The 15,399-nt window shown below is 37.3% G+C and overlaps 1 protein-coding gene across 1 annotated transcript in view; it reads left to right on the top strand.

Moving 5' to 3' along the window:
• Positions 1 to 15,399, top strand: part of antxr1c (ANTXR cell adhesion molecule 1c) — a 43,399-nt gene that overhangs the window by 1,823 nt on the left and 26,177 nt on the right. The window contains exons 2-9 of the mRNA XM_033984187.2: positions 8,486 to 8,557; positions 9,442 to 9,513; positions 9,797 to 9,878; positions 9,941 to 9,971; positions 10,050 to 10,123; positions 10,244 to 10,312; positions 12,753 to 12,833; positions 14,746 to 14,806. Coding sequence (XP_033840078.1) covers positions 8,486 to 8,557; positions 9,442 to 9,513; positions 9,797 to 9,878; positions 9,941 to 9,971; positions 10,050 to 10,123; positions 10,244 to 10,312; positions 12,753 to 12,833; positions 14,746 to 14,806 — 542 coding nt within the window. The remainder of the gene's footprint in view (positions 1 to 8,485; positions 8,558 to 9,441; positions 9,514 to 9,796; positions 9,879 to 9,940; positions 9,972 to 10,049; positions 10,124 to 10,243; positions 10,313 to 12,752; positions 12,834 to 14,745; positions 14,807 to 15,399) is intronic.

Below are 15,399 nucleotides of genomic sequence, written 5' to 3'. Positions count from 1 at the left end.
TTAATGGTGTCACTTGCTAATGAGGTTATTGACTTTTAGCTTGGAAAAATTGCCTTAAAGGGACTATCAATCCAAACTGCCAATTGCTAGCCTCTTCCTTTTGGGTTTGGTTCAAAGTGATGTAACTATTACCACTGGTAGTGACGTAATCTGGTGCTTATTCTGTCTAGTCAACACTTCACAGCTCTTCTCATCCCTCTTTGTGGCTTTAAAACCATGGAATCTATGATGAAAAGGGTGGAATTGTCATCTGGTTTAGCTCAAAGTTATGTAAAGTCTATTCGGATTGCAGATGGGATAGCTGTAACATGAATAGAGAAAAGAGTGGACTAGCAAAGAAGACGCTAGTCAATTTGCTTGTAAAGTGAAGTCCAAAAGGTTTTTATGGAAGTCAAGAGCCCATTATGTCACATTTTAAACAAGTGGGAAAGGGCGACGCAGACATCAGAAGTTGAAGGGTTTAATGGCATAGAGGTATGATAATGCTGAAAGGTGCTACAAACATGTCTAACATAACTACCTTATTACTGCCTTAAAAACATACACTTCATACATGCACACATACATTTCATTTCTACAAAATCCATGGTAGTAATGGAATAAAAGAGTCGTGATAGTGAGGCTTTATCAAATTGCACATCAAGTTATAAGCATGTCTTTCAATATTAAAGGTGCACTGTGTAACCTGTCTGGTCACGGGGTCCGCCATGTGCTTCTCTACAATTAAAATGATCATCAAAAGTAAATACTCACAAGTATACTAAAAGGTCACATTCACAGGACAGAAGTTAACCGGTTTTGAGTAGGGCTGGGCCCCGAAACTGAAGCTGATAAAAAAGGTCAGGTAAGTGCGGGCATCATAAAACTAAAACTGTTCATTTGGTGCCAGCTTTTGGTTCCTCGACTTTAAATGCCTGGGTCAATGAACCAATGCACACACTGCACTGATTTATTTAACAGCAGTGCAGGTGCTCACACATCATGGCTGCGCTCTGCACAAACAAAAGCCACAAACAGCACTAGTATTTGTCAAAACAAAGAACATGTACTCTGCAGCGCTGCCTTTGATATAAAGTGCTGTATGTGGCAAAACAGAACTGAAACATACGCAGGTGTAAGTCCATGTGAGGAATAGCTGTGCGCTCTGGTTCTTTTGCGTGTGCATTTGTTTTGAGTTATAAATGTAGAGCACAGCACTATGTTTTAAAATATGAATTAACATAGTTATAACATTATTCAAGGATTGGACAGTATTTTCTTAATATTGGCCATTAATTTACATGAAAAAAGTTAGGCCCGAAAAAAGGACCGTTCAGGTATTGAAAAGCAGGTATTGTTAAGGTATTGGTATAGAAAAAAATTGAATGGTCTTCATCCCTGAGTATCGAGTCTATCAGTATCAAAATCGAGTTTGTAATTTTATCATCATGATTACACTGCATCAAACAATAACATCTCCATGGAGACAAGCAAGTGGTAGACTGTCCAACTTAAGTAGTAAAGTTGCATAGTGTACCTTTAAGGGCACTCACCTGTAAAGCATTTCCTATGACAAACAACACCAGTCCTTGCATGGGTTAGGTTGTGGTAACATACATTTCAGTGCCGTTTTTAACAGAATGTTGCTTGCATACATTATCTTGTGGTAGCTTTCCAGAATGCCCTACATTCATCTGTTCATTTTGGGTTACACACTCTGAATTCTCGTGGCATAAGCTGTGGTTCCCTAGATGTATGCCTTTAAGCCCCATGCTGCTGCATATGGACATAGAAGGATGTGGATCTGCTGACTCAGGACAGGCGTGTCACTGCGTGCTGTTTTATTTGGAACGCAAATGTTAGACTTTAAGTCCTGTTCATATGGACCATATGTAGAGAGGGTGAAGACAAACAGGTGACATGGTAATTTAGATTTTGCAATAACAATGCTGTCAGAATGTAAAGGGAAGCTGTGCAGTTCTATTCTGACAGCCTTCTCAATCTTCAACACATATTTATACAAGTTTGGTCTCAGTGAGGTTCAAAATGAGTTTCTTATAGCCAGTTTTTGGAAATGTAGGACATGGGCCAGTTCACTTGCTATGTAAACCAACTTGATCGATTTGTTCTGACTGAAATTAAATTACAATAACAAAAGAATAGGAACTGGGAATGAGTTGCTAATGTCAGTGGCTGGATTGCAAGTTGCTCAATATTTAGCAATATTTTATTAATAAAATTATGATACCATGAGTTAAACCCATATTCCCAAATATGGCAGACCACGCCACAATGTATTTCTCTTTTTGCATCACTCATGTGTCAACTGGGGAAGTGTAATGATGAATAATGACATTGTGACCACTTATATTTGTCCCGAGTTTCAAGTCTTTATTGCTGTATGAGCTTGGTACTACATAAATTACATATTTTAGCTTTTGCTTGCTTTTTTTGTTGTTAAACTTGAAAATCTGAAGTTCACTTTCAAAAACTATATTGCTACTGCAGTTTTAAACGTTCTGATATTTAATCTGTTTTAGACTCTAGATTTCCTCAGATTTCCTCAAAAGACAAAAACAAGACAGGTTGCCACTAACCCAAACCTCATGGTTTTAGGCATGACTCCTTTGGAAACTGTATTAATTACGAACATTGCGTCAAATGATTCCTCAATTTTCAGACTAAACGTGTTACAATAGCTCAACAATCAGGCAGTAAAGACTTCAGACTTCTGCTATAGCTGTAAAAGTAGGTTAGTGGTTTTAAACAAACAAAGCCTTGTGCCCAGTCAGTTAAATTGGAGTGCCACTATTGGCTGCAGGCTCGAGGTAGTGAGGGTAGAACCAGCTGGAGTGGTAGACATTTTCCTTTATTTTCCTTTTTAATGTTTTAAACCATGAGAACTGCGCTGAGGCGTGCTAATACATACAAGACTGGAGTGGCTTTTTCCCACATAGCGTCATAGCAGTGTCCTCGTCTGAAGAGAAGCATGCTGGGTAATTGATGCTATGCTGGTTGATATGGTTAGCAGAGGGCTGCATGACTGTTTTAAAGCAGAGTTTTTAACTATGTTATAGTTGTTTTCCCTCACCATTGTCTCACCTGAAGTTGAATCTGGAGTGATTCGTGCATGTTTGGTTAGTCGTTAATTGCTTATTTTCAACTCCCGTTTTCACCACAGGCATACAGCCACAGCTCTGAAGTACAATCGTCACAATTTTATTTTTTAAATCTGTGATAAGCACAGGATTTAGCAGGAGTAATTTTAGATGAATATTGTGATTTAAAATGTCCAAATTATGTGGTTTGAAATGTCCTAATTATACCATAACGATCCACGGGTGTCATAGATTATAACTATACACCAGACACAAGCACAATATGTCTTCTTTAAGACATAATTGTTATCCAAGACATAGACTCCAAAACATGCCATGTTTTGATAAAAGGCAGAATTATAATGGCAGAGCCTACATTTCGTCTTTCTGATGGAAAAACTATTTTGTCTATAAATATACTCCTCAAGCAACAGACACAAAGGCAGATGGATCTAGGAAACAACATATATCTCTTTTGGACAGGTGCACCAAGAGCACCAAAACATTCTCGCACCAATTTCCGAGAATTTGTGTGAACACACTTTCAAAACAACTCAATGTGTCATCGTTCACATCCATTTCCCTCTCACACAGTCATTAGACGTATGACCTTTTGGTAGATGCATTAATTTCTGCCATATTCAGCAGAAAGACAAATGTATAGAGATGTTTTGATTCTTTAGGCCCTCCCAGACCCAGTGGGACCTCTGAAATTCCTGTCTCCCCCTGCAATGGTCTGTTCAGCATCACAGAACAGCGCAATGCTAATGATCCATATCGCTTCCCATTGTTGACAGATTCTTGGACTCAAGAGTGCAGGGTTTGCCTCTTGCTTAAATATGAGCTACACAGGGATAATGATAGAACATTTACATTCGTTTGAAATTGTATTTGAAATGTGAAATAATAAACTCCTCTGAATTAAAAACGGCACATATTTTTAAAGGTCCTACACTACACAAAATGAACTCTTGTGAACTTTAAGCCATGTTAGAACATTGTTTCCTCATCAAAAACATAACTGAGTAACCCTTTGTCTCATCTCCAAAACTCAAAATGATCTGTTCCTGTCTAATTGTCTAATTTTTTGTCCTTGTCATCTCCTGAACTGGTAGTTTTCAAGTTAACAGGTGTCTTTTGTTTAGTAGAGATTGGCAATTCTAGTTCTGAAATTATTAAAATGTGAAGTGAAGTTCACATACAAGTGAAGTTAAAAATACAATGTAGCACTTTCTGTATTACTACATAACAACAAAACACAACTCCAGAATTTTTGGGGAATAGAACTAAAGACACTGGAACTCAATTCTATACATGGAAAAGTGAAATGTCCTAACTTACTGTAGCTAACTGTGGAAACATCTTGAGGGAAATGAAGACACTTGATTGTGTTTTTATCATTTTGTCTTAGCTTGCATATCAAACTCACAAGAATCTATCTTCTGCATCTCTGTTTGGTCTTGGTTACTAATCACAAAGCAGCATTATGGTTTCAATGGAAGTCAAAGGCGAAGCACCCACATAAACCACAACAAACATCAGCAACGTATGTACTGTTTCAGCAGAAATACAGACTATACTCTTTTTTTAAAATCAAAGTACTTTGTGCATTTGTGGAGGGGAAAGATGTTTGTGCGTTTTACTCAACTGGACCTTGCTATATGTTTGATTTCTTGCCTGTTGCTGTTGTGATTCTTCAGGCAGTCAGTGTCAAATATTTGTCTGAACATTCTACCTTTTCAGGGTTGCATTCTGTGAGTCATTCCAGATCATGGTTGTCAAAAGTATCAAAAATCAGATTACTAAAATTAGATACATTTTTGAGCAGGTATTGATACTAAAAAAGTCACATTCACAGGACAGAAATTGCCCTTTAGTAAATAACTTTAAAATGGTCTTGAGTTGTATCAGAACAACTGCAAGTCCACAGTATAAGTAATTGCAAGTATAAGTGATTAAAGTATAAGATTTGAGTATTAAATCTATTTCTTAGTATTGAAATCAAGTTTGAAATTTCAGTATCGTGACAACACCTCCAGATTGACAGTACGCAGAAGAACTTGAATAAACAGTGCTGCACATATCAGTCTGACTTGGTTACCCTGTTTTCTCTCAGAACAAACTATTTATGCAAGCTAGTTTTGTTTAACTTGCACTAACCCACGTTGAACCACACACACAGACTAACATGACCTCTGCTCTCGTTCGGAATGTTGTGACTTGCGGGATTGACCTTGCCGTTTCATCAAATCATCAGCTTGTTTATTCTGGCAGAGCAAATCTATATCAAAGCCAGTATATTATCTCACTTCCAGCCCTAAGCAATACAGTCTGCATGATAAGCTAACTCCACAATCTCTTTGTTTGGTTACTTTCATGCTTCCAGCGGCACATCGCCAGCCATATGTTCTTTGTTCATGCTCTGAGATAATCTGTCCATTTGAAAAAACAATCATTCAAGTTTGACCAGTTTGCAATGACATAACTCACCAGATTCAAACAGTTTGTTGGCATGTCTTGCTCGTCACCTCCCCATTCTTTTGTCCTCGGAACACCTAAACCGCTGCATTTCAACTCAAACAACCCAGACTTTTAAAATGAGATCAAAGCACCAATTGGTAAAAAAAAGAAAAGTACCACATCAGATGTTAGCGTGACAAATCGCTGAATAAAATGCCCCACTTCCTTCGGCTAGTGCTGTTTGGACAGGTGAGCAAAAGTGCAAGCTAGGCCTCAGTCCCACGATTGCAGCCGCCACAGACAATGGTACTGTTCCAACTTAAACATTAGCCAAAACGAGAACGAGAACCAAAAAGAGTCCTCAGATTCACCCCAGTGTTAAACAAATAGGCCAAAGTTATCCCCACACCTCAAGTTTGACTTATGTTTACCCGCCCCTCTGTTGCTGTAATGGAACAATTCGCTCAAGAACTTGGCTTCAGTCCTTTAGTCAGGGGTGAGAGCCGTGCATCTGCAATTCTCATGTGGCTGATTTTGTTAGCGCTGCACATTCAACTAGACACCTCTCCTCCTTCTTTACCCCAACCTTTTTCTAATTCTGTTTAGCTTGTAAGGTCTTATCCACTTCCTTTGCTCAATCCGAAAGTTTTGATGGTTAGGAACAAGTCAGGACACAAGATTGAGGAAACACTTCTTCTTGCCGGACATTGATAGCATCCAGGCAACGCAAAAGTAGCTATCGTCCAAGTCATTAATCTTTTTGAGATGTTGAAAATTGGCTGTATTTGTAACATTTTTGCTCAAATTGTTTGACTGTTTTGTTTATTATAGGTTCAGAGATTTCGGAAAGCTCAGCAAAAACATCTGCAAAAGCAATAGTTTTTTTTTTAGTTTTTTTTTTTTTTTATAAAGGCTAGTAAGGTCTTTTCAATCTTTACACAAAACCCAATGAATATATCAAATCAGCAGTCTCAGCTGTTTTATAAGTTCATGTTTAAGTTTGTGTTTTTATGTAAGAACTCCACAATGGTTTGGCAGAAAAGAAAGGATATTGGGAAAGTCCCTGGTATGCCCTGGATGACTGACCACCAGGCTCGGCCAAGAAATCTACTGCTAAGCAATGACACAAAACACCAAGGGGGATAACCTCAGCAACAGCTCACGACAAAAAACATGAGGCCATACTGCTACAAGGTGCTTTTGTTGGAAATCCATTGTTTAAGTCAACACTGCCACCACTATATATTATGTTTGATACTATCTCATGCAGTAGCAACACTTAAAGTTGCAGTATGTAACTTTACACAGATTTAAAAGTTACACAGTACACCTTCATTCAGCATAAAGGTGCACCCTGTAACTTTTTTTGTTGCTTTTCTCCGCTGCTCTCCCCATATGTTTCGCACTACAGAATTAAACTTATCTCTCCTAAACTATAATTTACTTATAGTACTCATGTGGATGACACAGTCTAACACGGGAAGGCAGTAAGTAGGCGTGCTGCAGAAATGAAATATAGCCTATAAATATTCTCATTCTAAAAGCTTCTGATTACCCATTCTACAATGTAAAGTGCAATGAAGGTTTACTACAGGTTGTTAAATGAAAACTTTATGTTGCTTAATTTGTCATAATAATCATTGTATTTCACTATAGATTTAGGCCTATACATTAAAATAAATGCAGTGTGGAAACTGGTGTTGTCACATGTTGTCCACTAAACATTCAATACCAATTATGCTACCAGAATGAAGATAAACTCAAAAACAAACTAAATGGTTCAGGAAAGCTCAGATTTGTCCTGTTAATGTGATTTTTTTCAGTATTGATACTCAAATGAGTAGCTAGTTTTGATATTAGTTTTAGGATCAATTAGTATCTGATTTTCAATACTTATGACAGCCTTAGTGCAAACACAAACTTTGCAGACCTGACTAGTGCCATAGCATACTCTGTTTGAATCTAGACTTGTACAGATGTATTCACTGAGAAGGCCTTCACCAGAGTGTCCTTTACAAAACTATGGTGTTTATGATGACTTGAAGACGCAACAATGAATAAAAATTCAAACCAGACTCTCTGCTGTGTTTTTGTGCTTTAACACACTAAAGAATAGGTGTATCATCACAAAAAGTGACTGATTCATGATATTATTTTCACAGATCAAAGGCAACTGCCCAGACCGAGCCATCTGTGTTGTTCTTATTATTTACTTTTTAAACATTTGAAGTAATTTAAATGTGATATTAATTGCATAGTATTAAATGTGTAAACTATTTCCACACTAGCCGTTGCAGTTTGTTATATGCTATAACATCAGTTTCTCAGCTCCTAGAATAACATTGAGTCATTCTCACTTTATTTTGAAGTTATGTTTCGACTATAAGGTGGCCTCTATAGTCCGTTAGCTCATTCCCCATGTGTCATGTCTCCTGCTCGCCTGTTAGCTTAACTGCTGACCTGCTGACTGGGCACATGCCACGGGGCCCTCTACCTTAAAGATTACCCTTATTAAAGACTCAAACTTGCACATGTACAGAGCAATTGGCTAAACGAGGTCAGTTTTTTGTTTTGTTTTTACCATAAATGTCAGTTTTATGGAGGACATCCTGGAGAGACCAGCCAATTTCCTGAGCCTCCAGGGGCAGGTCATAATGCAGGCTGTTAAATAACTGCCATTTAACATTACAGACAGTCTCAAGACATTTATTCTATTAAATATCACATTACCTTTACTAATGCTAACATTTGTATTATAAAATAAAATATTAAATGGTAAAAATGACACCTTGTAGTTTAAATGCAAGTTGATTGAGGTGTCTGTTGCCCAACATACAGTAAGCCTATTTTTAGAATGAGTGGAGCGAAACACATTTTATTTTCATTTGCTGTACTATATTTATAATACCAAAGGATTAAATATATTTTTTGTATTTTTTGTCTTTTAGGTCTGGCAGTGTGAAGAACCACTGGGATGAAATATTTCACTTTGTGGAGAACCTCGCAGTAAAATTCAAAAGGTAACCGCACAATTTTATTTTTTTTTTAAATCACGTTTTTCCCCATATTGATAAATCATATTTGTTTTTTGTTTTTTAACTAATTAAAAATAGGCAAATAAAAAAGACCTAACCAGATTATTGACATTTAGAGGTGACTGTACTGACTAAACAATGCAAAGTATCAAGGCTATAAACATTTCACTGCTTCCTGTACAACCCAAATGTTGGTGTCTGAAGAAGAACCATATTTTACACAGCAGTGGCTTCAGTAAAACATAAAACATGTCCCTACGGCTACACATGGCCATATGCTAAGTCAGTTAGCATGCTGACTGTAGTATAGAGGTGCAAAGCTGGACCAGGTGAGGAAAAAGCTGGATGCTATTTGTGCATAATAACTTTCAGCTTTCAACACATTTTCAAAACTACAAATCAGCATTAGCTTAGCATGTCTTGCAAACAATTCAAATACATGTGTTGCATGTTTAGCTGGTCCCAGTTGTTTTCAAAATATATTTTACAAACCCAGTCAAAACTTAACCACAACTGAAGATGCTGTGACGTGTTTTGAGCAGAAATAAGTCATTAGGAGTCATTGTCACGCATGAGACTGAAAACAGACTAGTGTCCCATACAACATGTTGTTATGCAAGTCAATAGGCCTACTGGGAAAAAACAAAAGCCCTTACGTGAGAACTATACATTTTTCTTCTCTCATAGCTTCCAAACCACATATCTGTGATCAAAATGGTGAACTTGCTTAATCAGTCATTGGAGGTTTTATGAATTCAAGGGAAGAATCATTTTGACAGTTTATTTGTTTTTGGCTGAATATTCTGCAGTATTCTTCAATGACGGAATGTTTTGGTTGGTTTGTGATTTCATGCTTTCCTCTGTAACAGCCCCATGCTCAGGATGTCCTTCATAACATTCTCCTCAATGGCATCCACCATCATGAAACTGACAGAGAACAGGTAAATAACCCTCCATACCTGCTGCCAGAGCTTATGAATATGTTAAATCTTTATAAATGTTAATATTGATTGATTTTTGCCTTTTTTTAAATTTTCACAGCAAAATACCAATATCAATTGCAAAAATGTATCTTGTCCCCATCTGGGAATATGACATCATCATATTCAGAATCTGAATATCAAGTATTTTTTGAGCCAAAACTGTATTTAAAAAGTAAACAAACGCACCACGAAACAACCACAATGTACACAAACCTAAAATTATGTTTCTATGAATGCTCAGAGTGGACATCCAGAAGGGCCTTAACGCTTTAAGACGAGAGATTCCAGGTGGAGACACGTTCATGCACCTTGGACTTCAGAAAGTAAGTAAGAAATCATTGGATATGAGTTATTTATATTTACATGATCTGTTCTATTTTGACAGGCAAATGAACAGATTCACAAGGAAAACTTTGGTAAGCACCGAAGAATTCAACATTCATATATTTGAAGAGATTTGCTAAGGTTTTAACCTGGGTGTACATTTCTTTTAGGGACGGCTAGTGTGATCATTGCGCTGACAGATGGGGAACTGCAGGAGCATCAGCTTATAACAGCACAGCAAGAGGTAACGAGTGCACATTCAAACTGCTATCCTAAACCATGCTCTGTGGAGACCAGCAAAGGGTCTGCTCTGTACTTGCCCCATGGATGTGCTTGATTTATGACTTCCCTTCTCTTCCAACAGGCCGAGAGAGCCAGGTCTCTTGGAGCCATTGTGTACTGTGTGGGGGTGAAAGACTTCAATGAAACGCAGGTAAGGTTTCTACATGAACTGAGAAGCTACAACCAGATGGACATAGAGCTCTTTTGGTTAGTCTTAGGTAACTGTATCTGGACACAACTGAATAAGCATAAAAATACATTTGATTTTTGGACTCTCAAAGTCACATTAGTCATTCACTCCAGAGTTGCCGAGAGGTAGACTGACTGAAAAAAGACTGAATCTGCACAGTTGGCATCTCGCACCACCACCAATAACTCATGCACATGCCTCATTTATGCAAGGCAAGGTGTGCAAAGTGTCTTGCCTAATGACACAACAGTTGCATTAGAGCCAATGCCGCTCCATGATGGCCCCTGGTATTCCGATCAGTCTCCTATCCATGCACGAAGCACTATGTCCAACTCTGCTTAGCTTACAAAATCATACAAGATACATACATACAGCAAATGAAAGAAGACAGTTATTGTAGTTTGGTAGCATTAAAGCAACAATCATATGTTTGACCTGTAATCTCAGTTTAGTTAAAGTTTGGCGTAAAAAATCTTGGCTTTATATTAGTCACTGTGCAAAATAAGCCAAGTTAACTTTGTATAGCACTATTAAAAAGTATAAAGGCTGGGCCAAAGTTCTTAACAGTAGGTGGAAAATAATAACATAAGCATGAGATTACATCCAGACATGAAGTTACCATTAATAGTACAATTTCATGAATAGGAACTTTGCAGCACTCCTAGATTTCCCTGGCATGTCTGTACAATAGGCTTTCTCACACTGCTGAATGACGTCTGTTCACTGGACTTCTATAGCCCAAGACCCCCACAAAAACAGCTTTATTCATTCTCACTCTATAGCTGCCCCTCTCTCTGCCAGAGCAACATCTGCAACATTCATAATAGTAAATAATTAGGCGACCTGATGATTGGAGTTCCCGTGTCTTACATGGTGAAAGACGAGTCTCATGAGAACTCATCACTGGCTGTAATCGAATACAGCTTCTAAACTGTAACTTCTGTCCTATTTTCATTGATTATAAATGCAGCCATTATGTGACTTAGAGCACTGTGAATGGCATGACTCATTTCCTGTTTGAACATTCCTTATTAGTATCCATATGTCCATTATTTTTGCCTCATCTCATACTGATATTCTATAGTTGTCCTGTCCTGCTGTGGCCGATAACGAATATTTGCTGTCAATATTAATATTTTAAGGCTGTGTCTGTTATAATCTATGACACTCATGGATCATTATGTTATGATTTTGACATTTTAAATCGTAATATTGATCTAAAATGACTTAATAAAAGAAACAAATCCACTGACCCGCACATCACACTGCACATGGTATGGTGTGGTATGCTTTTATTTAGACAGGGACAGTGCACAACAATACACTGACAGGAAAAACAAAAAAACAGGAAAGATGTATGGTGCCAGGTTATAGTAAAAATATTAATTTCCACCTGTAGCCCCTGGACAGCTTGATGTTAAGTAAAAGTAACAGTTTGGTGTAGGTGGATGAAAGACCTGTAAACATATGGCACATACATCTAATACAACACATCTCGCCCTTCAAATACGCCATTTCTAAAAACAGTCAGCTCACACAGATACACAACCATACCAATTTATTCACACACGCAATCACTCAATTTCAGATATACAAATACTCTATCTTTCATACACATTCACTAATGGATGCAAACTGTGTCACAGGCGCAAACTTTTGAAAACTTGTCCATGTTTGTCAAACTGACTCATAGCAACAATAGAAAGAGACAGACACATCACACTAGCGAATAGTGTTATTTTTTTTCATTACCAAAATAACTACATGATGCTGCCGAATCTTTCACATCTCCACTTAAGAAAATAGAATTGAAGAACGAAGTGAGTACAGAGTAGCGGGTGCACACCTGTGGAAACGGGGCTTGATTGAAGCAATGACATCTTGAATATAGGAGTATAAAGATTACTGAAACAAATACAACTTTGAGAGTGGAAATGAGAAGGGGATACAACTATAACATTTTTAAAAGCTCTAAAAAGTAGATTTTTGCATAATAGGCCTATTTAAAGTTTTATGGTAAGACCTGCAAATTGAAGTAAGGTTGTAGTAATGTTCATAAATTCACTTTTTACATTTGCAAAACATAACAACATGTATTTATACAGTATATAATATGAATTGTTGTACTTTTAAGGCTGATTGTATAACCGTAGAGCCATTTCTGTAACTTCATCAAGCTTCTTTTTCCATTCTAATTTACTATTTTGTTCAAAAAGGAATGCAAATTCTGAGAAAAACTGTGAAAAACTCAAATTTTTCCCACTATATATATTATATTTTTTCCATTACTGATACCTCAATATTGATATTAGCACCAATATATTTCCCAACCATAGCAATTTACCAATGTGAATAATGGTGAATTGTTTATAACTTATTTTTGTTTTTGTTTTCCCCATAGCTGGCCACCATTGCAGACACCATCGAGCATGTGTTTCCTGTCTTGGGCGGCTTCCACGCTCTCCGAGGAGTCATTGATTCGGTACATAGACTTTTCAACACACAAGTTACTCACATCTTCATCTACAGTAAATAATCATTTTCTCTGCAATTTTAGATTTAAAAAACACAAACCTATATACGGTAGTCAGGTATGTTTTGGAGCTTAAAGTTAAATCATGCTGTGTTAGCCTAAGCTGCCAGCACTGTAGGTCTTTGTGTGTATTGAACGTTTAAACACTAACATATTGAGGCGGTACAGTTCAAGCAGCCCAGTCAGGTTTCCCTTCCAACAAAGGTGAAAGAAGGTAAATTTCTTCCCTCATGTGTACATCAAGGACATACTACCATACTCATGGCCAAAATAATCAAGCCTAATCAAAATAAATGGGTGTACTTATGGCTATATAAAAGGTGCTGTTCCCAGTTTCCACTTAAAGCCACAGTGTGTAACTTTTTAGCAAAAAAAGTGACAAAAATAAAAACTTTCTTTTACATTTTGGCTACTTTTATTGCACTTAAAAACAAGAAAAGTCTACATCTTTACAGTGAGTGCGTTTGCATCTCCACAAACCCGACTCTTATTCTGCATGGCGGAGCACCTTGAACTGCTTGTTTCCATAGAAATGTTGTTCCTTTGGCTTGGATGAGCAGCGAAACATCTTCACTCCTACAACGTTTTGTCCATTTGACAGATTTTATTATTTATTATTTTTCTTTTGCAATGGATCAAACCTGGACAACTGAGGGATTACACACATGGAATTATAAAGGTGACATGTGACGTACTGTACCTTTAAATATGTGAAGACAGCACTTGCACATTTTAAACTGCAGCGGTCCAAAGCTATTTATTACTTTTCTTAACGCATTTGTAGCAGCTTATTTATTCACCGCAGTGAGTTTATAAGTGCTTTTTCTGAGGCCAGAGTAGAGTTTTGCCATCACAGTAATGTTAACAACAACTAGCAAGCCAGTATTGCACTTCCTGGTTCACGGAGGATATAAACATTTTATAAGTAGATACAGAAAATCAGGTATAGCGCCCCTTTAAATCGGGCATTAGAAAGTTGAATAAAGGTGATGTAAGTGACTCTTGTACGTGGCATGTTGATGGTTGCCAGATGAGCTGAGTAGTTCGGAAACTGCTGATCTACCAGGATTATGTCACATAAGCACCCAAGGGTTCACAAAGAGTGGTCTGAAAAGTCTAGGCAGTAAAAACTTGGCAGACTGATCCTATTGTTCCTTTTATACTGTACTATAAAGAACCACACACTTATTTTTGTTTGGTAGGTTTATTAAATCATTTTATAACTTTTTTTTTTACTTATAGAGGAGGTTCTAAGCTTTCAAGTAAGGTATGGCGCCACGTATACTGAGCCTGGTATTCTGGTGCTGGCAGCTAGTGGTATTCAAGGTTAAATTGTAATTGTAAGCTGTTTTAAACTAGTTGGAGAACATTACACAACCTCATTTATGAAAAGTTGCATTATGTAACTTTTCTAATTGGGTGAATCTGTTACCTGCTTGTCTCCATGGAGATTCTATTGCTTTGGTTGGAATGTTAGTCAATTGGAGGTCTTTATATTGATCAAAATACTTTGTAGTGTTGAAAAGCAGATACTAAAACTAGATACTAACTTGAGCAGATATAAATTTTACAAAAAAATACTAAAAAAGTCACATTAATCTTTTCTGAATAGCCTTAGAATGACCTTGTGCAAGTATAAGACCACATAGACTAGTATACTATACTATACTATACTATACTATACTATACTATACTATACTATACTATACTATACTATACTATACTATAGGGTTTAAAAAATAAATAAATAAAAACTGACACGAAACAAATAGATGGCCAACCCTTCACCAGAAAAGTTACATAGTGCGCTTTTCAGTTGGTTTGCCTTTGTTATAATTCCTAATTTTTTGTGTGTTTTCAGATCATTAAGAAATCCTGCATAGAGATTTTGGCCGCCGAGCCTTCCAGCGTGTGTGCAGGAGGTAAGCAGCTCAAGAGACCACACTTCAACTGGTCCCTTGTGAGTCATTCTGAGCGATGGTGGCCTCCCCTAAGCGTCGAACTGTGTTAATTTCATTACTGGACCCCATCTCTCACTCCACACTACAGTAATGGCAATTCCAGCTCGGGAAGACCTCCGTACATGGGCACACGGGTCACTCATAGGAAATCTGCAGGGACGGAGAGTGCAGTGGGAATTATTTTAAAGACGGCAGCAAATATGCACTTCCTGATTATCTAATATATTTTGACCTCAAGAGCAATGTATCTGCGACACATGATAAATTTTGCTCAAATGTGTGAGAAAAAATAGGATATAGGGCCTTTAAAGACAGCTGTTAAACTAAGTGACCATCAGAGTAGGCTAGGGGTGGGATTGGCTGCAGATCTAATGCAATTCTTCTCTGCCAAAATAATGATTGTAATTACTGAAAGCTACATGACTGTATTAAAAGTTGATTCAATAATGTTGGCTAAACAAGAAAGCTTTGAATGAACATCTGTGGGCCTGTTGTTAAAAAGTAATTTGTGTACAATAGAATTTCTGCAAACCAATGAAGCATAATGTTATGTT

This window comes from Periophthalmus magnuspinnatus, chromosome 19 (assembly GCF_009829125.3).
Source record: "Periophthalmus magnuspinnatus isolate fPerMag1 chromosome 19, fPerMag1.2.pri, whole genome shotgun sequence".
Taxonomy (NCBI): Eukaryota; Metazoa; Chordata; class Actinopteri; order Gobiiformes; family Gobiidae; genus Periophthalmus; species Periophthalmus magnuspinnatus.
This window is presented reverse-complemented; position numbering and strand designations above follow the sequence as displayed.